The sequence below is a fragment of the Tenrec ecaudatus genome, chromosome 1 (genome assembly GCF_050624435.1).
Source record: "Tenrec ecaudatus isolate mTenEca1 chromosome 1, mTenEca1.hap1, whole genome shotgun sequence".
Taxonomy (NCBI): Eukaryota; Metazoa; Chordata; class Mammalia; order Afrosoricida; family Tenrecidae; genus Tenrec; species Tenrec ecaudatus.
In genome coordinates this window covers 312,117,214-312,143,185 of record NC_134530.1, presented here as the reverse complement: position 1 = coordinate 312,143,185, position 25,972 = coordinate 312,117,214, and the positions used below count along the sequence as shown (strand labels likewise).

General features: G+C 44.4%; 2 protein-coding genes and 1 non-coding gene across 3 annotated transcripts in view; all 3 read left to right on the top strand.

The window, feature by feature from the left end:
- The window catches only part of CARMIL1 (capping protein regulator and myosin 1 linker 1), a 396,892-nt gene extending 393,531 nt beyond the window's left edge, over positions 1–3,361 (top strand). Inside the window, exon 37 of the mRNA XM_075533230.1 lies at positions 2,611–3,361. Coding sequence (XP_075389345.1) covers positions 2,611–2,747 — 137 coding nt within the window. The 3' untranslated portion in view covers positions 2,748–3,361. The remainder of the gene's footprint in view (positions 1–2,610) is intronic.
- Positions 3,362–7,629: 4,268 nt separating this feature from the next.
- LOC142438203 (U6 spliceosomal RNA) lies at positions 7,630–7,736 on the top strand. Its single transcript, XR_012782628.1, has one exon. It is a non-coding gene; the product is annotated as a U6 spliceosomal RNA (small nuclear RNA).
- A 5,941-nt stretch (positions 7,737–13,677) lies between these two features.
- SCGN (secretagogin, EF-hand calcium binding protein) overlaps positions 13,678–25,972 on the top strand; it is a 51,139-nt gene continuing 38,844 nt past the window's right edge. The window contains exons 1-3 of the mRNA XM_075540735.1: positions 13,678–13,759; positions 14,936–15,006; positions 23,641–23,733. Coding sequence (XP_075396850.1) covers positions 13,678–13,759; positions 14,936–15,006; positions 23,641–23,733 — 246 coding nt within the window. The remainder of the gene's footprint in view (positions 13,760–14,935; positions 15,007–23,640; positions 23,734–25,972) is intronic.

The window sequence follows — 25,972 nt, the reverse complement described above, 5'->3', positions numbered from 1 at the left end:
ACAGAGAGCCATGGCTACCCTTCTACTGGGGAAAATGTCACCCTGGACCTGATGTTATTCACACTCTCACACACACAGCTGGTGTTGAATGGATTGTGAGATCGCGTCACCAGCCGTAGTGTGCTGTTTTGACAGCCCTCTAGAAAGGGCATGCTAGGATTCCTCTTAGTAATGGACAGTAGTAACAGGAACAAATTGCTTATTTTGATTTTAAAATCGGTGCAACGTCTATTATTTAGTTACCAACCCAGAAACCAGCTGGCTCACTTGATGAAGTGTGTTTGTATTGTGCTCACCATCCCCCGCCCTGGCTCTGGGGGTCAGAAGTCTCGTGGCCTTGACTCCAGAGACCCAACATGTGCCTGGAGACCGGAGGGCAGTGTGCTGCTTTATGCTCAAGACTCCTGTGTCTGTTTTCCCTGAATTGTGATCAGACATGCTGGGAAGACCCTGGCCCTTAGGGCTCTCTGCATTTTTATCTGTGATATAAACATGTTTGGTTACATGATTTTCCTCATTTTTAGACTACTCTGAGGTCCTATCATGTAACTTGCATTAGATCTGGGATTTTCAGGAAGCTAAAATATTGAGAAGGATGAAAAAGCCTGTCTTTTACTTTTTTAATTGGGGAGCTAGAGCAAATACTTCAAGAGACAAATGAGCAATTAATTTATTTCTTCCATCGAGCCTTAGGGTTGATTTATTTGAATCTTTTGATATAGAGAAATAACTTACTGGTTAAAAAATTCAGTGACAAATTTTAGCAGATAGCATTAATGATGTCATATTTACTGTCTTTAAGATGAAGCTAGTGTACATCTTCTCTACTTCACTTTGTTCTTAGAATAAACAGAATTATGAACATACGGGAATCTTGGCATAGTTATATCAAATTGGTTTTGCAATAATGGGAAAAATACTTATAGGACTTCCCTTTTCCCCCATTACTTGGGTTATTAATAATTTCCAAAAGACTAATCAAACACACTCATTATATTTTTTAATGTAAATATAAAAGCAACCTTTTAAAAAGTCAATTGTAATACTTATTTGTTGCTTCTTCCCCCACCTGAGAATTTGTTTAAAAGAACTAGGTTAAAAAGATGCCAGAATTTTGGATAATGGCTTTCTTGAGTAAGAGAATTTCTTTCCCCCAACAATTGTATTTGGTATACAAATCACATATCCTGTAGTTCCATAGTTCAGTCACACGAGGAAGAGATTTTAAAGGCTTATTCTTTTCAGAATTTGAGATCATTTCAACTTGATGTCATTAACTCAAAAACTTTAAGTTTGAGGGCCTACCAGTTGGAACCTGGTCCTGACAACTGAATAACCAGGGGAAGTTAGCATTTTGACTAATTAGGTAAAACACGTTTTCAGTCCTGAAATAATCACCAGCTCCTAACGAGGTGGTTTTGTTTTGTTTTGGATTAGAAATAATCAGGTAGGTAGATCTTCCTGCCCGAAGCATTTACATTTCAGAGTGTTGAGCACTGTGCTCTTCTTTCGAGCCACATACAGTGTGCGGGTGTGATGTTTTTAGCTGAAGTGGTGTCTATCCAAGAGACATGGTGGTCAGTATTAATTAGCTGCACCAGAGTACAGCGTTGGAACTTGACCCCACGGAAACCGTGATGCCACAGTGTAGCGGGCAAGCCTGTGGGCTTTGGAGAACAGACCTGTTCCATGTTTTATAGTTCCCAAACGACTCTGCTGGCATCATGGAAGGATAGCAGTTCACAACTACCAGTTGCTCTGAGGTAAAAAGAAAAGCCTTTCTACTCCCATAAAGGTTAGCAGCCCCAGAAGCCCAGCAGGGCAGTTCCACTCTGTCCTCCGACAGTGAGCTGAGCTGAGCTCGGGTAACTGTGAGGAATGCCCACAGTCATGCCGAGAGCACCTGCCACGTACCGAAGGCTCATTGACAGGACTCATGCCCCCTTCACCATCTTTGTAAAGTCTCGGGGGAGCCACCGTGTGTCCATGTTGACAGAACAAGCAGCAGTCGCGGTTGGCTCCAAAAAGACACAGTGACCCCACACAGTATTGACTGCCTCCTTAGGCACCGTTGGACTCATTCCTGGAGAGTGGACGAGAGCCAGACCAGCCTGACGAATAGTCCTCCAGTCTCTCTCTAGTGTCCTGAAGACCAACCCCAAGTCACCCGCAGAAGGCATCAAACAGAGCGTCTCTGTTTGTCCTGTTCTTACAGAGCAAAGGGCCGGCTGTGATGGAGGAGGCCACCCGGTGTGGAGTAGGGCCCGGGCGCGCCTCCTGCCTGGCCACCTCTCTGCTCCATCTCTCGGTGTCTGTGTCCCCAGGAGTCCCCACCCCCTTAGGTGGGTCTTGACCGTGTCTATGAAAGGCTCACCTTTCATAGACCGTGTGTGGGGTTTATTGTTTTGTCTCTCCTTGGATTTGCTTCTGTTATTGATGGTCTGTTTCTAATTTCTGTCCAGAGTCACTGAATGTCATTGGTTATGTTGTTTCTCAGAAAACTTGCCCTGAAAATTCCTCCTTCTCACGGCCCCATGACGAGCCTGGCCACCGGCATGATCCTACTTGTCAGTTCCCTGACGACTTTGCTTCCCTCTCTCTCTCCTGCAGTTTGCAGAAGAAGCTGGGGTCAGCCTCCCCAGGAGTATCAAGAACAAAAGCCACGGTCTTCCAGCAAAGATGGCCGTCAAGGCAGCAAGTCTAGTGACTCCGGAGAAGAAGCAGAAAAAGAGTTTATTTTTGTGTAATGCTCACCTGGCGTCCGCCCTCGGCAAGCAACCTGAAGGCAAGGCCTCTCCTTTAAGCGCTTTTCCTGGTGCTTTCTCTCCTTTCTCTTGATTTTTTTTTTTTTTTTTTTTTTTGAGGATAGAAACGAATCCAAGTCTTAGGCACTCGAAAGCACATTCATTTGGTCTTACCTCCCCACGCCAAGCCTTGGCCTTTGATTTCGAAACATTCCTTCATAACGCCTTCTCTGAAAGCCAGCAATTGCTCCGTGGGCCCTACTTGAATTTCTCTGCCTCAGCTTCAGGTGCCCTGCCAGCGGCGTTCGGAGGAGGTCAGCGTAGTAACTGGACACACTCCTTCACATGGAGCCCCGCCCAGCAGACTGTGGGGGGCGCGGCTGAATGTACCCGTGTCAGATCCACACAGGGCCTGATAGAGCCATCTATGCTTGACGTAGGCAATTGCACATTGTAATTAGATTAACAGAGCACACTAATAAATAACTTGTGTAAATTATATATAAAGAGATATATATATGAGACCAGGAGTATGGTTTTTACATTCTCCCATGGGGAACTTCTTCCTTCCGGATGCGGAATTGGTCCACGGATGACCTTAGCAGAACCACCGACAAGCACCGGGAAGAAAAAGGCTGAGCAAGGTCCCTGCCGAGTCTGCCGGTGCCCAGGTTCATGTATATAGTTGACTGGAGGTTTTATGAATATTTGTGTTTTTAGAAGGTCTTTTCCTTTCTGTTTGCATATTAGCTTTTCATGTGTGGTTTTATGAGAGAATACTTTGACCCCTGTTTTAAAAAAAATCAAATTACTACTACTCTTTTTAAGACATTTCACAAATATTCACTTACATTACAGGCTGAAGGGATTTTATTCATATGTATATTTATACCAATAAAATGATTTTACAAATGGAATCTTTGCCTTCTCCCGTTATTTTTTTTTCCACTGCAGTTTTCAACATCATAAACAGTGTACTGGTGTAAATTTCTTTTTTTTCCCCACATTTTTATTGGAACCTAATTATTTTATTATTATTATTATTTAGTTAGAATGGACTTGTGATGGTCAATTTTAGTTTGGTTTGCAAAATGTAAAATAATCACTTTTTCCAGATAGATAAACTGGGAGTCACGACTCTCAATATAAATGTAACTTGCTAATTCCATTGCCTACTCCCACCTTTGGGGAAAAAGAGATGAAATTCACCCAAAGGGGATAGACATGTGCTTTGAATTGTGGTTATCTTTAGAAAGAGGAATCCTAGAAGGTGGGACTTGAAGGTCGCTTCCCCTCATCATCATCTTTTGGCCCAGTCTGCCACATGGCACATACTAAATGCGGATGTTTCGTGATTTCATGAAACTAGACAGATGCAGGATCGTTCCCTCCACCTGCGGTATCTGCTGCCACACATGCTCATTGGTATAGACATCTCCAGTGACCACCAAAGTGGGAGGGGCCCAAGAGGACAAAGAAGGACCTGGTGCCCCAGGAACCATGGGGCTGTGGCGAAGACACATAACCCAGCCTAGTATGCTAGTGTGCTAGAGCCTAGGCTCACAGTAAAAATGCATTGGAATAGCCAGTTTCCTCTGTAATGCTCCCGAGGTCCCGGAGGAGTGAGGTTTGCATGAGGTCTGCCTTATTCCTAGCTTTATCGTCCAGAAATGGGCAGTATCGTGTATTAGACCATAGTGCGGGGCAGAGGGGATCAGAAGGTGAGTGCTCAGCCTAACAGTAATTGAGTTCCCTTAGAAATGCCACGTGGCACAACCACTTCTGCAGATTGTAGCCTCTGAGTTAAGACAGGTACTATTCCACTGACCAGCACATTTTGGTGCCTCGAATAGTAGACGCGTATCTGGGTGTATTTGACCTGTTGATGCCAAAACTGGATCCAGTTGTCCCCTATCAGCTCTAGTTTATGTGATAGATACAGAACATATGTTAGATAGCACTCTTCGCTCTGATCCCCAAACCTACCCCCCAAAAAATCAGGATATTTTAACGTGGCATGAGCTTGCCTGAGGTAGAGAAAGTACGTGTTGGCTGTGTTTAGTTTGTGTTGTTCTAAATATTTAGGTAAGTTATGTTTGCTCTGATACCCTTTCATCCAAAGATATATTTGAACAGGGCAAATTACATGAACTTGGAATTTTCCCCAAGGATCATTTCAACATTTTTAGAAACTGAATAAGCAGGTAGTTCCAATTGGTGATCTTAAAAAGTACAATAAGTAAGCCCTGATTGCATAGTAGGTTTATGTGTTTGCTAACCACAGGTCAGCTGTTTAAGGCCACTAGCCTCCCAGTAAGAGAAAGATGAGACTTTCATAAAGACTTATAGCCCCAGAAGCCCACACACGTTCCATTCTGTCCTATACGGTCTGTAGGAGTTGTAATTGGCTGGCAGTGAGTTGGTACAATAAAGATTCACATGTTCTGAAATGCAAAATGGGTTTGACTGAAACTCCTTTACTAATATTAAAGTGATCCAGTCTTGTCATAAGATGGCATAACTTCTCCACCTGTGCACAAACTCTTAAAAGTTACAATTTTTCTTAAAGAAATTTGAAATCCCTTCGGCACCTCATGAGCACACAGGCTGGTGTGCTTCTTCCATGTGGGCTTTGTTGCTTCTGAGCTAGATGGCCACTTGTTAACCTTCAAGCCTTTAAGACCCCAGATGCTATAACTTTTGATAGCCGGGCATTATCAGCTTTCTTCACCACATTTGCTTATGCACCCATTTTGTCTTCAACGATTGTGTCGGGGAGATGAGCATCATGGAATGCCAGTTTAATAGAACAAAGTATTCTTGCATTGAGGGAGTACTTGAGTGGAGGCCCAATGTCCATCTGCTACCTTAATACTAAGCCTATAAATATATGCACACAGATTTATTTCCTCATCCTCATATATATATACATATGTACATGCCTTTATGTAGACTTCTATAAATGCCCTTTGCCTCCTAATTCTTTCCTCTATTTCCTTTTATTTTCCTCTTGTCCCACTGCATAACCACTACACCACCAGGGGTCCTTCTACACAATGGCAGAAAGTATCAGTTCACCAAGAGGATATAATAATTGTAAACCTGTAGTCTCAACTACACAGATTCGAAACATAAAGCAAAAAACGGAAAGAACTACCAAAATCAGACAAAAGCATAATTAGAATGGAATATTTTAACATCATTTCTCTTTTTTAAACATCACTTCTCCTAATTATTAAATCAAGCAGATAAAAAAATAGTAAGGATGGAAAGGTTTCAATGCCACAATTAATATCTCTATCTAATGACCATGCACAGAACAACTACACCTAAAAACAGAAAATCACATTCTTTTCAAGTACACATAGGACATTTATGAATTTTACTCTAAGTGAAGCACAACAAATTTCAAAGGATTGATACCATAGATCAGATGAGCTGATTATGGAAGTAATTAGATTAAAAATTAGTGACAAAATGCTTACTAGAAAAATTATCTATAATTCAGCAAGCATTTTAATTCCAGAGTCAAAAATAGAATCACCGTATAAATCAGAAAATGGAGCCCTGGTGGTGTAGTGCTTACACATTGAGCTGAGATCCACAAGATTGGCAGTTCAAAATCACCAGCAGATCCTCAAGTGAAAGACAGCTTTCTACTCCCATAACAGTTACAGTCTGGGAAGCCCATATGGGGTCACTATGAGTCAGCATTGACTTGATGGCAGCGAGTTGAGAAATCATAAATAAAAAAAAATCATAATTTAGCCAAACTTGTGGGGTGTACCTAAAACAGTACTTAGAGGGGAAATTTATAACTTTGAAATGATTGTGTGAAAAAGCAAGTAGAGCTGCAAATCAACAAGTTAGACACCCGCGTGACTAAGTTAGCACAGGGAACTCCAACTGAAACAGCTATTTTGTGAATCAAATCTTTAAGCCATTTGGGAAAACATAGACAATAAAGTCCTTATTTTGAATGGTTCAAGGGTAAGGCAAAATGGTTAACTCCTTCGGTTGCTAAAGAAAATATTGGAAGTACAAGTTCATGTTCATCAGAGATACCATGAAAAAAGTCCTGATGATCTGCTTTCCAAAAAAAAAAAATCAGTATTGACGACCTGATGGACAGTCCTACTCTGACAGACATCATGCTGTTAGAAGTAAGCATCGAGCGGAGAGAACCTGGTGAGATCACCACTTACTTTGCAGGCTCTGCACAGCACACAAGGAGCCCTGGTGGGTGATGCATCGGGCTGCTAATCGCAAGGTCGGTATTTTGAAGTCACCAACCACTGTACTGGAAAAAGATGCAGTTTTCCACTCCTGTAAAGAGTTAGTCAGGAAACCCACTGGGGAGATTCTATCCTGTTTTATGGGGTCTCTAGGAGTCGACACAGACTCAGTGACCATGAGATTGGTTTCTGCGCATCAGGGAAAGGACTTGGCGGCAGTGATGCCTGTTGAACCACTCACTACGGGGGTAGGTGGTTTAAACTCATTAACTGCTCTGCAGGCTATCTCTTACAGGGGGATTTACCGTCTAAGAAATCTGAAGTCCTAGTTCTACTCTATTCTATAGATTCTCTGAGCCGGAATCAACTTGTGGACAATGATTTGGGGTTTGGGGTTTAGGTGTGTCAGACTCCTAAGTGATCCAATACTAAGTGATCCAATACTAATACTAAGTGATCCAAGTCCTTTATATAATTTAGGAAAGGGGAAACAGATGGGGAAGATTGGAGGCATACAATACGCTTTAAATGCTACAACAGGTTTTTGTATTATTATGTTTGCAACAAGAGAACTCTACACAAGCGCTTGGAAAATGATTTCCATGTTAAAGTTAGTTTTGCTGGCCTTAAGATGTTAAAGAACTGGCTCAATGCTCACTTCGGCAGCACATGTACTAAAATAGGAACGATACAGAGAAGATTAGCACGGCCCCTGCGCAAGGATGACACACAAATTCGTGAAACATTCCATATTAAAAAAAAAAGAACTGGCTCAAAGTCTCTCTCCCTTTCTTTCCCAATAGTTTCATTGAGATAGAATTCATACATCATATGCTTCCATAGTTCAGTTGTATTTAAAAAGAATTATATATTCATCACCATAATAAATCCCAGTGCATCCTGCCCCCTCCCATATTCACCATTTTCTACCCAATTCCCTTCAGTCTCCCTCCTCAAAGTCTCTCTCTGTAGCTTAGCAATATACTATTGTCTGTGAAGAAAAATTGGCATTGTTGGGATAATGTACCAATATTGACTAAGCACAGTTGCAAGCCGCAGTTGTGCTAGATGGAGTATGTGAGGAGGAGGAAGATGGAGAGAGAGCACAGGGGGTGCCATTGAGTTTCACACACTTTAATTTAAACACACAGCTCACTCTTTTAAAAAAAAATCCTGAACTACCCCCACCTATTTAGTGCTACCTTAGAATTAGACCCATCAATATATTTGATTTTACTGCTCATGTGAGCCACACATACTGTCTGCCACTGCGAAACGGAGTCGAGGTGGGAAATTCAAGATGGACACTACAGCTTCCAGTGGTATTAAAGACCCCAACTGCTATGTATTATTCAGCTGAGCAAGTCTGCATTTAGAATTTTGTCCCAGCGCACACATTAAATTTTTTGCAGCCATTTTTCCCCTTGAATTTGGTTTCTTTGGCGTAGGCGCTGCATAAGAAACAGCTAAACAACAAAAAAAAAAGAAAGAAAAGAATTTTGTCCCAGCGAAATAATTATGAGTGCAAATATTTAGCTGTGACTGTAGCAATAACTATGTTGAAAATTTACAGATACTTTAGAAATCCAAAAAGAGGACATTAAAGAAAGAATGGTTATACCACCATTAAAATGATGTAGAAAAATGCTTAATGATATAGGAATATGTTCATAGTATTAAATAAGACGAGGGAGTTACTGCATAGTATAACCCCTTTGTTTTGTATATGCTAACAATTTTTTTAATGACTGAAAAGACATACATTATATATAAGTATACACCAACCTATTATTATTGGTATTATTAGTTATTTCTAGATGGTGAAATTATGGGGGGGGTGTTCTTTTATTTTTTTTCCTTATCTGTATTATTTGGATGCTACATTCTGCTTAGTTGGTGATTCACACCCAGCAACCACTTAGGAAGAAATTTGAGGATATCTGTGCCCATAAAGATTCACAATCTTGGAAACCTTATGAGTCTGAACCAACTTGGTGGAAGTGTTGTGGGATGTGTCTTTTTTGTTTGGTGTGTGTGTGTGTGTGTGTGTGTGTGTGTGTGTGTGTGTGTTGGGGGGGCATACTATTAAAACAAGCAATATGTGGCACATTGTCAAGTGACAAAAACTCTGTTTCCTTATGATAAACATTGTCCAGTTTCTTTTGGTCTATGTCCTTTGCCCTTTGAGATTGAATCGAGGCTCTATCATGGATTCTAGAAGTCAGATCACGTCTACAAGGTCTGCAGGACATCCACCATGCTTGAATGCACAATAACTGTTGGGAGGTGATGCAAAGAGACCACGCCTGTCATCCCCCTGGGCATCCTTCTGAGTTGGACATACCAAGGCTATTGGAGGTGTGGGTCATCTGGTTCAGAGTTGAATGCATGCATTGGAGCTAATTAGCAATGCTTCCAGTTATCAGCTTTCTTCACTACATTTGCTTATGCACCCATTTTGTCTGATCTTTCCAGAACAGCCACGCTAGTGAGGGTGCAGTCATGATGGCCAGGGAAAATGAAATCCAGACAACAATTTTAAGCTAAAATAACTTATTTTTATTTTTGGCCCTAGCCTTTCCATTGACTGTCCAAACTTACCACAATGACTTACACATCATCATCATCTGTTTTGGAAAGAGTCGGAGAATTAATTTTAAAAACTATATGAATCCCTTCAATGCCTTTTAGTTTTCCAGACTACCTTCAAAGAAGCTACAACGAATAAAATGACCAATGTATGAACAGCAAGAAACTTAGGCCAAAAGGCTCGTCAGTGGTTCTAATAGATAAACTTAGGAATTAAAAACCAAAAAAAATCTCAATGCAGAAGCCTCATTCAAGGGTATGCAAATCAGACTCTCAGTGGGAGTGGCCAAATTGCTCTCCAAACGGCACCATCTATCTCAGGCTGGTTCCTTTTGTTTTCTGAGTGTGCACTTCACTCTGAGTTCTCTTGCTGGACAGAGAAGAACCTGAATAAATCACCTCTGGTTTTTCCTGATCCCTTTCCACTTCCTCCCCTACAGCTTCATTCCCTGACAGGAGAACCTTTACATTGAGTCTTTTAGCTGTCTCCTGCTGATCTAGTATCTCAATGGTTTCTTGATGTGTCTCTTCTCCTTCTAAGATTTGGCGAATTTCTCCAAGAGAACATCTTCCTTTAGACTGAGGGAATGTAAGGTATGAGAACCTCACCTACCTAGTGTCCAGATGGTGTTGTTAGGTGCTCCGCATCCGTTATAACTCATAGTGACCCCATGTGACTGAGGAGTAGTACCCTCTAGGGTTTTCTAGGCTGTAATCTTTCCTGCAGCAGATCGCTAGCAGTCGGTGGGGAGGTTCAAATGGTCAACGTTTGGTTAGCAGCTGAGTGCTTAACCATTGCACCACCAGGGCTCCTTCAGTGACACAGTAGATGGAAGTGATGATGGCTCAGTGGTTCGATTCTTTTATTTTTAAAATTTTATTATTATTATTTTTCAGTGGTTGAATTCTTAACTCCCCGTGGGAGGCACAGATGCAGTCCCGAGTCCCTGTGCACCTCGTGCACAGCCACCACTTGCCCAACAGTGGTGCATAGGTTTCAGCAGAGCTTCCAGATAAATATACTAGAATAAAGGTCTGGAGATGTAATTCCAATAACCCAATGAATGAAAACCCTCTGATCACACCTGATCCTGTTTTGCATCGAGTCCGGGGAGGACACTGTGGCAGCCAGAACAACAATACCTAGTGGGATGTGGCTGAATAACTGATGGCCAGCCTCTGTGATGGGCTTTGTGGCGCATACAGAAGATAACAAGCAGTGTGATGACACAGAAAAAAGGTTCAAATCACAGGGCGAAGATAAATAGGACAAGATACAAAAGTGTACACGTAGTGTGTCCCAATCCTGTAAAATAAAACACGTTGGAAAAATGTTGCTATCATCAAGGACCATCGAGCCGGCACTGACTCATATGATCCGATGGCCAACAAAATGAAGCACCACCAGGTTTCACACCAGTCTCACCATCGCTGTGTGTGAGCCATTGTTGCAACCACTGTGTCAACACATCTCATAGAAGGTCTTCCTCTTTTTTTACCGACCTTCCGCTTGACGATGCCTTCTTCCAGGAATTGGTCTCTCCTGATAACATGTCCAAACTAGGGAAAATGAAGTCACACCATCCTTACTTCCAAGGGCCATTCTGGCTGTTCTACCTCCAAGACAGACTTGTTTGTCTTTCTGGAAATCCATGATACTCAGCATTCTCTGACAACACCATTCAAACGTATTGGTTCTCTGTTCCTCCTGATTCCTTGTCCAGCGTTCACCTGCATGGCACTGGGGAAATCTGCATAAGATCTACTGAAAGTGTTAAAGAGCAAAACTGTCACATCCCCTCAGGACAATGCATCATTAAAGGTCTTGACTGCTGCTTCCATGAGCATTGACCATGGATCGACATAAAGTTAAATTGTGATAGCTTTAGTCTTTTCTCTGTTGATCATGTTAGCCACTGCTCTGGCTGTGAGGATTTTGGTTGTCTTTTTTTTAATCATTTTATTAGGGGCTCATACAATGCTTATCATAATCGATACATACATCAATTGTGTAAAGCACATCTGTACGTTCATTGCCCTCATCATTCTCAAAACATTTGCTTTCCACTTAAGCCCCTGGCATCAGCTTCCCATTTTCCCCTCCCTCCCTGTTCTCCCCCCTCATGAACCCTTGATAATTTATAAATTATAATTTTGTAATATCTTGCCCTGTCCAATGTATCCCTTTACCCACTTTTCTGTTGTCCGTCCCCCAGGGAGGAGGTCACATGTAGATCCTTGTAATCAGTTTCCCCTTTCCAACCCACCCTCCCTCTGCATTCCCAGTATTTCCACTGACACCACTGGCCCTGAAGGGATCAACTGCCCTGGATTCCCTGCATTTCCAGTTCCTAATTGTATAGTATACAGCCTCTGGTCTAGCCAGATTTGTAAACTAGAATTGGGATCATGAGAGTGGGGGAGGAGGAAGCATTTAGGAACTAGAGGAAAATTGTATGTTTCAGTGTTGCTACATCGCACCCTGACTGGCTCTTCTCCTCCCCAGATTTTGGTTGTCTTTATGTTGAGTTACACCCCTACTTCGAGTTGTGATTTTGATCTTCATCAGCAAGTGCTTCCAGTCCTCTTAGCTTTCAGCAAGCAAGGTTGTGTCACTTGCTTATGAACCTTCTTCCAATCCTCATGCAGTATGACTCCCCATAAAGTCTACCTTCTGGGAGTGTTTGCTTAGCATGTAGATTAAATAAGCACCGTGAAAGGACACCTCTGTAACCTTTCCTGATGTTAGTCCATGCAGCATCCTCTCTTCCTCTTGGACAACAATCTCTTGGTCTATATACGGGTTACCTAGGAGCACAAGTAAGGGGTTCTAAAATTTCCACGCTTCTCAATGTCAGTCATCATTTGGTACATCATGCTACTCTGTTTTCCATGACGTGTGTGTTTTAAGAATACATTTTAATAATAATTTATGAATTATGAAGGGTTCATGAGGGAGGGGGGAGTGGGGAGGGAGGGGGGAAATGAGCAGCCAATAGTAAGGCCTCAAGTAGAAGGCAAAAGTTTTGGAAGGATGATGGCAACAAATGTCTATATGACTTGACACAATTGATGTATGTATGGATTGTGATAATTGTATGAGCCCCAATAAAATGATTTTTAAAAGAATACATTGTTATACTGACATCAGATTCAGAAGCGCCATAAACATGATTTATATCTGACTCCACCTTCCTTCCCAATGTCCAAGCTCCTTTTATGGATCCCATCTCCCCCCCCCCACCCCCCACCACCCCCCAAGAAAATGTATGGTCTAAAGCCATCAGTGTCAGTTAGTTCACGAAACAAAGCACAGTTGGAACATTTGTGATGACTACAAAGAGCTCTGTGTTTCTCCACATGATGTTTTCCCCTTGATCTTCGGAGCCAAACACGATCATCCAGAATTTTGAAGACCGCTGCCGGGTGGTTCCCAGACCTGCTTTCTGTCCAGAGACACAGTTTGAACTTCCCTGGCATCCAAATTATCCTAATTTAAGTACTCGCGCAGTCCCTTGCAGAATCTTAATGTGGTAGAAAGCCCTTATCCGAAAGGCAGTATATACGTGAATGTGTTGCCTACAATCAGGGTTCAATAATTGCTATTGACTGCCTCCGTGGTTATGCCTGTTGCACCACCACCATCACCCCGCCCCCTCTCACACTGCATTGCTAAATCGTCAGGTCCAAAGGGCTCTGACACTGACATTTCTTCCAGCCTTTTAAAACAGCAGCTCGTGTTAGAAAAACTCCTGGGTTTGGAAGGTGAGTCAGACGTCAGGGCGATGTTTTCTCAGAGTCTGACAAAGGAGTTCAAGAGCAGGGGCAGTGAGCCGTGCACGCCCTGAGACAGCGCCTTTCTCCACGGATCCCCCACAGCTCTGGCCCTCGGACAGACAGGCGCTCCCCTGAGGATTTGTGAGGCCTGCGCACTGGGAGGGGCCGGAGCCCACAGCCAGGTGTGGGGCGGGCTCCAAGCAGCTGGTTTTACTCACAGCTCCTGGTAGAGACTTGAGATCCGCTGGCGGACACCGCGGTGCCACAAGCTGTCTCGCCCACCGCCATCGCCTCCGATCTGCCGTACCTACCTGCGCCGCCTGCTCAGCACCATGGACAGCGCCCGCCCTGCTAGTCCCGCGCTCCTGGACGCCGCCGGCTTCTGGCAAGTATGGCAGCGCTTCGACGCGGGCGGTGAGTAGAACAAGCCACCTGCACATCCAAATGCAGGTGTACACGCAGCTCCTGGCCAGCCTGTCCCTCCGGAGCACATAGAGTTTCCCCTTCCTGCATGTTTCCCGTTGAAGGGAAAGTCGCCTACCTGTGCTGTCACTGCTGTATTTCTAGCGTCCTTTGACTTGGTCCTGCACATCTAGATGCCGTAGTGTGTAAATTAAGAACGAGAAGGGAACTCGACGCCCTCCTCAATCTCTTTGAATGCGTGTGTACGTAGGATATCTATTCAAAGATCCACGAAGCCGTTTTATTATCTTTTAATTAAGGTTCCCCACTAACTTTTGAAGTGCTCTTGTGTGTATGTGTATACAATGGGATATTTTTATGAGGCTTAAAAAATCTTGTGTATATATCTCGAATATGTATCTTCAAATATATACACATATACATATCTGTGCATATATAATCATGTACACGGGGGTTTCAAACGGGTTGTGGACATTTTGAATGAAAAGATCATGGAATTTTCCCACAAGCTTTCTGAGGCACTCTATCTACTTGTTAGCAATTTATCCATCTGCATATCAATATACAGTTATAGAGATATTTTATAGTCTTGTAGGCTGATACTCAGTCATCTGAAACTTCAATGGACTCATTTTCACTCAGTGACTTTGTTATAAATGCCTAATTCTTTCAAAAGGAGGGTAAATACTCTTAACCTTCAAAAAGACACGCCCCTGAGAAAAGAAAAACTACTTGAGCAGACTATTGATATCAATATTTACTTTTCTTTTCTTAAGGATTAAGTAAAGAAGTGCAAACGACATCTGCAAGATTTTAACCCTGCAAACTAAGATGCAGTAGGTGTATTCAGTTACCCCTCCCCCAATCCAATGTCCAAATTCCTGGGGTTGGAGTTTATTCTAAAACTTAAGACTATTCATTGATTAAAATTCATTTATTTAATACATATTATTTTTGAAATGCAACCTCAGTATAAAGCATTTACTGTGGGCCTTGTGTTGACTGATAGAATCCAGGCAGATGTTTGGTACTGCTTTTTGGGATAGCAAAGAACTGTGTTCGTGAAGATTTTATAAATTGCGAAATGAAAGAATGAGATAAATCCTAAAATTCCCCATGTTATTCTAAATAAGTGACTACCATTTATGCATATCTTCTTGCACTTAGAAAAAGGTTACCTAGACGAGAAGGAACTGGATGCTTTTTTCCGCCATGTGTTGACGAAGCTGGGTACTGACGTAAGTACTTGCCCCATTGAGCATGCACTGAAGCGTCTCCTAGTGAGATAGAGCCAGCGGCTACGTCCTATGTTGATTTGCACCTGTAACTCTAGCTGACCTCTTATCATCCTTTCATACGTGTACTTGTTCTCCGTCTCCTAGCAACCTGATTAAGGCAGGTTTTATGAAAGGTGGGATTGTAGCATTTGATGTGCCGGTCCCTGCATTTCCGGCAAACACCTGTCCACCTCTCAGAGATCGCAACTGTAGGTTTAACGACTCTTCATTGCACATCTGCACGGTGGTGTCTCTACTGATGCCTTGAAACCGGTTCAGACAGTTTTTTAAAAAATGCTAAGAGCTCTAAAGTTCCCAGTGTGAGCTGCATGTGATATTTTTTTTGATAGCAGACTACAAACGCACAAAATCATCTACATTTTTCTTTATTCGTGTTATTGAAAGAGCTTACACATGTTTTAGAGAAGGATAAACCAGAGAGCAACAACACCTGTCTCAGATCTTGGTCTCTCACCTGTCTCTCTCCGTCTCTCTGTCTTTTTTCCCTGGTCCTTTGTTTCTCCTTCGTTCTATCTCCAGCCTCTCTGTGTCACAAATCTCGGTGCCTCTCTGGCATCCTTCATTTCTCTCACACTCTTCTCTCACGTCTGTAACTCTGTTTCCTCTGCTTCATCTTTTCTTCTTTCATCAGTTCCTAACCTCTCTTGATGTCTGTGTCTGTCTCTTTCTCGGTCCGCCCACTGTTCTCCATGGTCCCTTCCCTGTGCAGCCTATGAAGTAAAAGGGTGGCAGGTGAGAATGATGGTAAGGTGTGCCCCTCCTTTTTCCTGGTTCAGCCCACTCAAATACACTTCTCTTTCTGTTTCACTCCTGTGCTTATACAGATTGTTGAGTAGATGCAGGGAAGACTCTTCAGGGGGAGGTTCACCTTCAGTCTGCTGCTCAGTAACACACCCACTATCAGCCCGTGCGTAACACTTCCAGCCTTGCCCCCAAGCAATCCTACTGACTGTTGTAAGTGCTAAGGCTCAGGGGATTCCAGGACCCCATAGAGCTGATGAATTTTGCCAACCATGGACAGGGGTATTCATGGACAACAAAACAAAAAGCGGAGACCAGCACCATTTGAAGCCTGGGAATATGTTCCATTCCTGAAAATTGAAATTACCAGAGACTTAGAACTTGGAAGTTTTATTTAGGAGACTCCTTCCCTGAGTGGTCGATGGAGAAGGAGGAGCTGAGCTGCTGCCCGTGTTGAAGCTGGAAGTGTCTTGGTGTCAGTTGTGGGAGGAATCACGCGATCCCAAGGTCTGCACTGGGCTGCTGACACAGCGAGGGGCCTTCTTCTCCGACTGGCTCTAGAGGGACAGCTGCAATTGTGGAGAGCTAAGGATGCCATCTCTTGCATCTTGGCTTCTCCTCTAACTGCCGGTTCATAGGGTTCCACCCACAGACTAAGCCTCTCACAGAGCGGCAAGCAGTATTTGACACACGGTGTCCCGTGCCGCCACTATCGGTGTGGGGTTCCTGCTGCCAAGGCAATGGGGTTAGAAGGTGGGGGAGCTTTGAGACCAGTGAAAATCAGCTTGCATTCTGTTTCAAATGGTACTAGGTAAGTTGGGTAGTTAAATCAGTTGGTACAATGCAGACCCTTGGGTTGCTTCCCCTAGGTATTTTTGGTTGGTTTGGAAGTTGCCCAGGACCCTGCATTTAAAAGCGCCCTCAGTCAGCTTGCACCCTTCTCATGCCCTGACATTATGGGCATGGGAGCTCTCTGTCAGGGAGGGGAGGTGCGTCAGGTGAGCTTTCTTGAGCTGCGGCAGCAGCCCCGGGTACCAGTCTTGAACACCTGGATAAGGGAGAAACTTTCGGCACCAGGGTAGCTTATAAATTGCTTAAACTGCTAACCCAATAGATTATCGTCTGCCATCAGTTTCATTTAAAAATGTAGGGACATTCCCTTCGGGGGACTGGGTGTGTGTGTATCTGGTTACAGGGACATTCACTTGGCAAGCATGAATGAGAAAGTGATTCCTAATTCTAGGCATACTTCCTGCTGAGTAATGAGCGATGCCAGTTGCCATGGAACTGATGCTGGCTCACAGTGTCCGATGTGTAGAAGAAGAGAACTGAGCTGCACATGGCTCTCAATGGCTTTTTTTGAGGGGCAGTAATTGCCACGTCTTTCTTCTGAGGGGCCTCTAGTTGTACTCCAACTGCCAACCTTGTGGCTAGCTTACCTGCTTGTAATCCCCAGGTACTCAGTGTAATGGCGCACTCATACCCTCTCACTGCCACCAAGCCGATTGATTCCAACCCCTCACAGCCCTCTAGGACAGGGAAGAATTTCCCTTGTGAGTTTCAGCGACTGCCACCCTTTGTGGGAGTAGAAAGCCTCGTCTTTCTCCGGAGGAGCAGCAGGTGGCTTGGAACTGCTGACCTTGCCAGCGTGTATCCTTCTCTGCCACCAGCGCGTTGAATTTAGACCAGTGCTCCGGAAATGGAAGCCTCTAGTGGAAGGGTAATTACCTTTTGTTTGTGGCACCTGTTTCTGATGCAGGGGGAGCAGGCAGCCAGGGAGGCCTCCAGTACTGGGCAGCTTTCGCTTCAGAGGCCTGACTGGCTTTGTGTGCCTCTGCTGATGAGCAGTCACAGAGACCCCCAGAATGCCTGGGGACCTGTCTCGCCACAGGCTGCCCGCTGGTCAACCTCAGAAAGTTTCCAGCCTGCTTCAAATTAGCTGCTCTTCCTGACCTCTGACCTCCAAGGGACTTGACTTAATAGAACCATCAGCTGCTATTGCCGGTGTTTCCTGTTGTTTTTCCCTCCAGTGCTGCGAACCGGCCGCGAAACAGCATCAAAATCCAGCCAGCATTGAGAGCGGTCACGTGCCGGGCTGTGCACACATCCCACATGTCCAGACTGTTCCACATCCTGGACCTCATTCAATACTGCAGAGGCTTTAAGCTAGGGCCCAGGGGCTCAGATAAGGTGGGGCAGGTCAGTACTGTGGGGGAAGGGGAGCGTTCTACAGAGGGGAGTCCAAGATCTTCCTTCAGGGTTAGAGATCTGAGAGGACGGAAATTAAGGCTCTGTGTCCCACTAAAAGTGGCATGTGGACTCTGGCCCCAGTTTCTTCGCCTTCACACCTATGAACTTGGATAACTAATTTTCCAGTCCCACAGACCATGGTAGTTCTCTTAGCTTGGGAATGCCCTGCCCACCACGGACCATCACTCGGTCATTCCTCAGGTGCTATGCTATAGAGATGCAGACATGGTTGGCATCCTGGCTAAGCTGTAAAGCTAGAAGGTAAACTGAAATGCAAAGTGAAGGGCCTCTGTGTTGAGTGACTTCCACGGCGCCGTTTTCTGTGCCGTATGCATGTGCACATGCACATGTAACACACAGTCTGTCGGGCAGGGGGTCATCTCTCTAGTGGAGTGTCACTGGAGGAAACATGGCTGCCTTGTGACCGTGGAGTCCCAATAGCTGTTCACCTTCAGGCTGTTGTCGTGGAAGACCCACTTTAGCGATTCCTCCCCATGTGCAGGAAGGACAGTCAATCTGGAGAGAGAAGTCTGGTTTAAAATCCTAACGCTGCACTTAGAGCAGCGCTTCTCAACCTGTGGGCCGCGATCCCTTTGGGGGTCAAATGACCCTTTCACAGGGTTTCATAACAGTAGCAAAATTACAGTGATGAAGGAGCAATGAAAATAACTGTGTGGTTGCGGGGGGGGGGGGGGTCACCACAACATGAGGAATTGTATGAAAGGGTCGTGGCATTAGGAAGGTTGAGAACCACTGCTCTAAGACAAGGTAGACCTGCCCCGATGGGCTTCATAGACAGGTCAGGCTTCACAGGAGTAGAAAGCCTCGTCTTTCTCCACACTAACCCTAAAACGAAAACAAGTTTAAGCAGGGACCAGTAAGTTGATGTGATTCAAGGAAAGCCCATGTGTACAGCGGAGAACTATACTGCACGGGACATTCGAGACTGGGTAACCTTTTGGTAGGAGATTGCCAGACCGGCCTTCAGAGGCAGCGCAGTCGAGAAAACCAGGTGACATTAAGGACACTACACTTTAAATCACCTAAGCGCAGCCCATCTCTTCTTACCATCAAATCTTTGCTGTACCCAACTCCTGTAATGGTGAGACCACGTCATAGGCCATGATCCTGGGGAAAATGCCCAGGATAAACTTGACCTGTGGACCAAATGACTCTTTGACTTTCAAAGAACTGACTTTGAAACGAGCGGGGTCTTATATTCAAAGCATCCCGTTATCTAATTGACAGAAGCTGTCCTGAAGGATCCCCAAGGCAAATCACCCTGTCTTCCTCGCCTTTTGTCTGAATCACTTTCACGTTACAGAAAGATGATGTGAACATTGCACCCCACATGGAAGCATCCCCATATCAAAAGTGCTGGTTTCAGGCTTGTTCTACCACTAGCCCATGAGCCCTATAGACAGGCTTATGTAAATTACGGTGCTATGGCTCAGGGGCATGTGACACTGTTCTGACAAGAGATCACCATGAGTCAGAGCTGACTCACAACAAACACCAGCCAGCTGGATAGCCCTTTCCCCTCTCTGACCTGTTTCCGCAGCAGGGGAAGGAAAGGGAAAGGTTACAGATGAGCAGGAAAAGGGATGCCTGACATTTCCTGAATGGATCCCTGGTAGCATAGTGGGTTAGGCATTGGACTGCTAGCCGTAAGGTCAGTAGTTCTAAATCACCCTCTGGAACCTGGGATAGAGATGACAATTGCACCTCTCCAAAAGATGTACAGCCTCGGAAACCCATAGGGGGAGTTCTGCTCTGTCCTATGAGGTGGCTATGAGTTGGGTGGCAGGATAAAAATTTTTTTCTTGATTTTTTTCCCCCTTCCTTCCTTTGCACACAAATCGACATGCTGGGTGGGAAGGAAACAAGCGTCTTGATTTATAGTGTACCAATAGATAAAATTCATAAGAATTCGACCATTTCTCTTTGCCTATGCTAAGTTGTAAGAGATAGAAAGGTCTTGAGACTCATTGGATTTTCCCGCTCTCTGAGAACCATCTGTGGAGCCCTGGTGGCATAGCAGTTACACTTTGGGCTGCGAACCACAAGGTTAGCAGTTCTAGACCCCCAGCTTCTCTAAGGATGAAAGAGGAGACTTCCTCCTCCTGTAAAGGATTACAGTCTTGGAAATCCACAGGAGTATTCCAAGGGGTGCATATGAGTCAGGCCTGACTTGGTGGCAGCGAGTTTGAAGCTTTAGTTTGAGAACCATCTGCTGGTGTCTCTCCAAATCAGGACCACTCACTCCTGTAACCTGAGGATGTGTTGTGGATGGAGGAGCAAGTGATCTGACCAGTGTTGGGAACTTGCAAAGGGGGATTTCCATGTAAGATAGAACCCTTGAGAACCAAACAATTATCTGAAGAGGAGAAGGCTAGCAGGCCAACAACGAAGCCAGAAGCTTCATGGGTTCTGCCCGGGGCCACAGTGAAGCTTCCGTGAAATCTCACGAGTGTAATAGTCCATCCCGCAGCTGGGACTCCAAGGATAGTTATTTCTCTGCCAGTCTTTTCTCATCTGCTGAGATGTAAATCTCAAAACTCTCAAACGCACTTCTATCGGGTAGATTCTGACTCACAGTGGCCCTATCGGACCCTGGAGAGCTGCACCTGTGAGTTTCCAGACTGTAACTCTGTACAGGATTAGTCAGCCTCGTCTTCACCTGTGGAGCAGCTGGTGGTTTCAAACCATTGACCTTGCAGTTAGCAGTCCAAAGAGTAATCATGATGCCAGCAGGGCTCCTGAACAAGATGCTGGTGGCTATAAATTCCCTCTCCTACACTTTTCCTCCTGACATGTTCCTTGTCCCCCATCCTGTGACAGAGGTCAAAACCCAGACTCCTACAGCTCCATCATGTGCTCTGAGGCCAGAGGAGTATCTGGCATACAGTAGGTACTCAATTCATGCTGTGGGATGCATTAATAAAGCCTACAAATGAAATGAATGACATACACAGGTGCAGAAGATGGGGTAGAGTAGAGAGAAGAAAATTATAGAGAGAAGGCTTTGAAGTTATTGAAGTTCCTCTTTTTTTAATAGAAGAGAAATAAACAAACAAAAGCCCAAATGTCCTGTTCAAGCTAGTTTGGTTGGCAAGTTAGATCCAGAACCAGAGCCATCTCCCTTTCAGGAGCGACTATAAGTTATGGTCAATGTGAAGATGGAATACGTATGCCAATGTGTTACCCTAACTTCAGTGAACTTATGAACCAATTGCTGTCAAGTTGATAGACTCATGCTGAACCCATGGGTTCTGGGGTAGAATTGAGCTCTACTAGTTTAGTAGAACTATACACCCCCTTCAGCGTTTTTAGTGGAAGATGTTTGGTAAGACACCTCTTGGTGCCTCTGGTTGGATTTGAACCACCAACTGTTCCGTTAGCGCTGAGTGGTTTTAGCCATTTGTACTATCCCATCACTCAAAGAGCTTATCGCCTAAAGAAAGTGAAAAGCACAAGGTGAGGCCAGATGCTATTCTGATCACCCTCGACGTGTTGGTTTTGTTCCTGGCAATCATTTTCCCTCATAGCAGCAGCAGCCAAGGTCCCCTGGGTTGGCTGCCCTAGGAAAAGGACCCTGGAGAACAAGAGGGGACCCAAAGGTTGGCCTTAGTTTCTGATTTTCAAAGAAGACTTTTGAAGATCATGGCTGAAGCTAAAGAAGGTACGAAGAAAGAGTATCTCAGAAGCCTGACATCTCCGTGCTAACTTTCAAAGCCAGGCTATAAATAATGCCATGGCTTTCCTTGTGGGTTAGTCCCCAGTGAGAAGCGGATGGCTCCCTGTCTGTTGCCCTGTGTAAAATGAAGTGCATTCCATGGTTCCTTAGACCTCGAATGGACCACCCATGGCGGAAATATGGGTAGGCTTGCTCCACGCACACAGTGAGTCCTTGACACAGTTCAATGTTAGTTGACAGCATGGCCAGACCTTTCGGTGTTACGGGGCTGGGCTGCCTCCTGCCTTCCACTGCCCGCAGGGAGCAGTGTCTGTGGGTCAGTCCCTGCAACTCTTCACAGCTAGGCCAACATTGGTTGATGTCAGCGGGAGGACACCAATGTGTCCTGGTTCTCAGAGAAGCACGGAGGACCTCTAGACACGATGCTGTGTAGGAAAGAGAAGCAAAGCATTTGGGGAAGGAAACCTTGAAATAGTTAATTGAACAACGGATGTAACGTTCTCCTTTCCCTGCTGGTGCTTCAGCATTTGAAGTTTTCATCTGGAAGGCAGTGCTTTAGATGACAACTATGGGTGGATGAACTGTTGGTTCGCCCACAACTTCTCCTAGAAGCCGAGTAATGTATTAACACCAAATGCAGTCTGTGTTTTAAACAGGGTTCTCTAGAGAAACAAAACCAGAATGCTAAATATTTATAATGATAAATGGTTAATTAGATTACAAAGCAGTACAAATGGCTCAGTGCAACTCACTCCCGTGAGAGAGTTGTGAGACACTGGCAGTCCTTCAAGTTTTGAGGGCTGCCAGGTAGTCCTCTGTAGAGCAGTTCAGGCTATCCGGACACAGGCAGCAAAGAGCAAGGCAGGTCACCAACAGTCAGCCAGATGACAGGGTCCAACAGTCCCCAGCTCAAGAGATGTAAATTCCAATAGTGTGGTGAAGCAGATCTTGAAGGAACCTCAAATTACAGTGACACAGTCCATGGGTTCGGTGTCCCACAAGTAGTGTAGCTTACAAATTGAGGCACAGAACAAGCAAGGCAGCTGTACAATGGTCTGATGATCAAAGAGCAAGAGACAAGAAAGGCGAGGCTCACCGAGCCATTTATCTCTCCGCCCTTCAATTAATCCCATATGTGTTTATCAGCCAGGTTGGCATAATGAAATATCTCACAGCCATTGACCAGTCGCTCTCTCCCAAGCCCTTCTAGCTCCCAGCTGGAGTGCCTGGGGTCAGACTGGGAGCATTCGTGAATCTTGGAATCAGGCCTGGTTCGAGATTAGCTGCAGCTCTCCACCCCTGTACCAAAATTCGTTCTCCACTGTTGATTACATGTCAACTTTTGTTGTATTAATTCTGCCATTCCTTGACGAACAGTTGAATGTGCCGAAAGACTTGTAGACAGAAGGGCAATGCACCTTCTTTGCTAACTCCACAACGACTTTGACTTCACCATTAGTTACTCGCGAGCCTAGGAAAATCTGGGGCTTAGAAGAACTTCAATTTTCACTTACAAATAACACAAAATCTCTGTGTTATAGGGACAAAAGTCCATACGTCAATGGCAACATAGTCTTGTGACAACCAAATACATTAAGAAAAAAAACTTTCAAATTCATTGTTTCCATACCTGTGTCTGTAAACTGCTCTCCTTCAATATTTTGGGAATTCAGTGGCTGTCAGTCTGACTTAGTCGGAATTCTGATGATTAAGTTGTCTGTTCAAGGAATCTCCCTCACCACTTCCTCTTCCACAGCGAAGTAGAATCAAGGGGCTTGCGTTCGAGGTTAGAAAATAGCATTAATTTCATCAGCCTGGGTGCTCTAACTAGTTGCTATCTAAACCTCCTCTTTGAGATTAATGTGATTTTATTCGGTCCATCGCAGGATGCCGTCATGGGTGAAAAACTGCAGAAGTTGAAACAGCAGTTGATGGCTGCCCAGGGCGTCTCTAAAGATGGTCACACACCGATGAAGGAGGTACTTTTCCTGACTACCTCTTTTGGGGGCTGTACTTTCCTCTGAAAGACGATGATAGTTTGACACTTGGTTGGGAAATCAGAACACTCTGCAAGGCAGTTGGCTTAGACACACACATACATACCATTCACTGCTCACACACACACACACGAGGGTAAGTGAAAAATATTGTAACTAGAGTTCGAGCCCACACATGTAATGGCTTATCCCCCCAAAACACATCTCTCTGATCAATGGATGGAGAAATTCTCTCAATAAATACCCTTAAAAATGGTTTTGCTAGAGTCCTTCAATAAAAGGGAAATGTGCCATGGGAAAACATTGTTTTGAAGTCAGGTCATCAAAATTTTAATAAAACTCAAGTGGACATCTTCCCAAAATCATTGAAACTTTGCAGCAAATGTATGAGAATGCTGCCCACATAAAACAACCATGTTGAGATGGATCAATCATTTTAAGGGAAGCCAGGAAGACCTCACAGATGAGCCAAGAGAGGGAAGATTTCCACCTCAATGAAGGAAAAGGCTTTGTAAGTTTAGGTGTCCATGGTGTAATTCTTTGTGGGAAGGGTTGGAAAATGGAAACACTGCCGACAGAAGTGTTTATGTTGATAGAGGGTGTGGCAGTTACATAATATCCTGTCAACTTGTGAAGGTGTGGAGTCTAGTCTATCAATCAGGTCATAGTCAATGAGGCCTCTGTGGGGGCAGGGCCTTCTCCTGAGGATTCTGGGAACCCCTATCTTTCTCCTTGGAGGTGGGGCACATGCTCTCTCTCCTTCGTCTTCCTGCTGACAAGACACATGGAGCTACGTTGAGGGAGCTAGAGCCCTGGAGCTGGAGAAGCCACATGGAGACCCTGCTGAAATCCTTCCACTGCCACTGTATCCACAAGACTTTCTGCTCACTAGCTTGTGATCTTCCTGCATCTAGTGTCATTGCATGCGTTGTATTAGTCTCGAGAGGAATTTAAGATTGGTATCGGATATATGGGCTAATATCGGACTTATGGACTTGATCTGGACAGGGCTGAGGTGTTTTCTCAATATAAAATTGCTGTTTTATATAAAGCTCTTTCTTATACACATATGGGTACCCCTGCATTTCTTTCTCTGGTCAACCCTGATGAACACAGATGGAAAGATGTTAAGGAACAATAGCTTCTCATTGGGCTGTTTTTACTTCACTAGGTTTCTATAGTTTTTCAGTAATACTTTTTTTTGCATACATGTGCGTGTGGTGTGTGTGTGTGTGTGTGTGTGTGTGTGTGTGTGTAGGGCACCCTGGTGGTGTCGTGGTTACTCAATGGGTTGCTAATTGCAAGGCCAACACTTCAAACCCAACAGGTGCTCCACAAGAGAAAGACAAGGCTTTCTATAAAGTGTTACAGTCTAGGAAACCCACAAGAGCTGTTCTGCCCTGTGCTATAGAGTTTCTATGAGTCAGAGTGGAATGAGTTTGTGTGTGTGTGTGTGTGTTTTCCTGGTGGCCCAGCTGCTAACCTAAATGTCAGTAGTTTACACCCACTTGTTGCTCTGTATGGGAAAGATGTGGCAATACCCTTTCACACATGCATGTAAGTCTATATACATATAGACTTACATGTATATAAATATAAACATATAAATATTATTGTTAATTGTCATTGAGCTGGCATTTATGGTGACCTCACGTATATAGAGTTGAACCAAAAACTCAAGACTGTTACCTTACAAAAGCAGATTGCCAGGACTGTCTTCTGAGGCACTTCTGGCTGGGTTTGATGCCCAACAGCTCGGCCAGCAGCCAGACATCTAACCATTTCAATAGTTTCACACGTATGATTATGTAGTATTCATTATGTTCGTTGTGTAGTACAACCATCACCTTTACGTGCTTCCCAAGTCACCGAAGTGGGTCTGAAGGACACATGCACTTGATGTCATGATGCGGCAGTAGATAAGGGAGGGTAGTGGTGGCTCCAGGGAGAATCCTCACCTTCCTTGTGGGACACCCAGTTGTTAAAACGGGCTCTGAAGTGGAGGTGATGACTTGGGTAGCATTCTTTCAGCAACTGCTCTTCTTTTGGGTCTGCCTAGTGACCAAGGATGTGCAGCAGTCCGTCGTTTTGTTAGGGTCCACCCATATTTCTGCCAGTATTACAACCGAGGAAGCGAGAAGTCGTAGACCTTTGAGTTATCTGATGGCACAATTGTCTCCTTGTAGAATGTCCAGTTCAAGTTGAACCTAGCTGTGAGGAA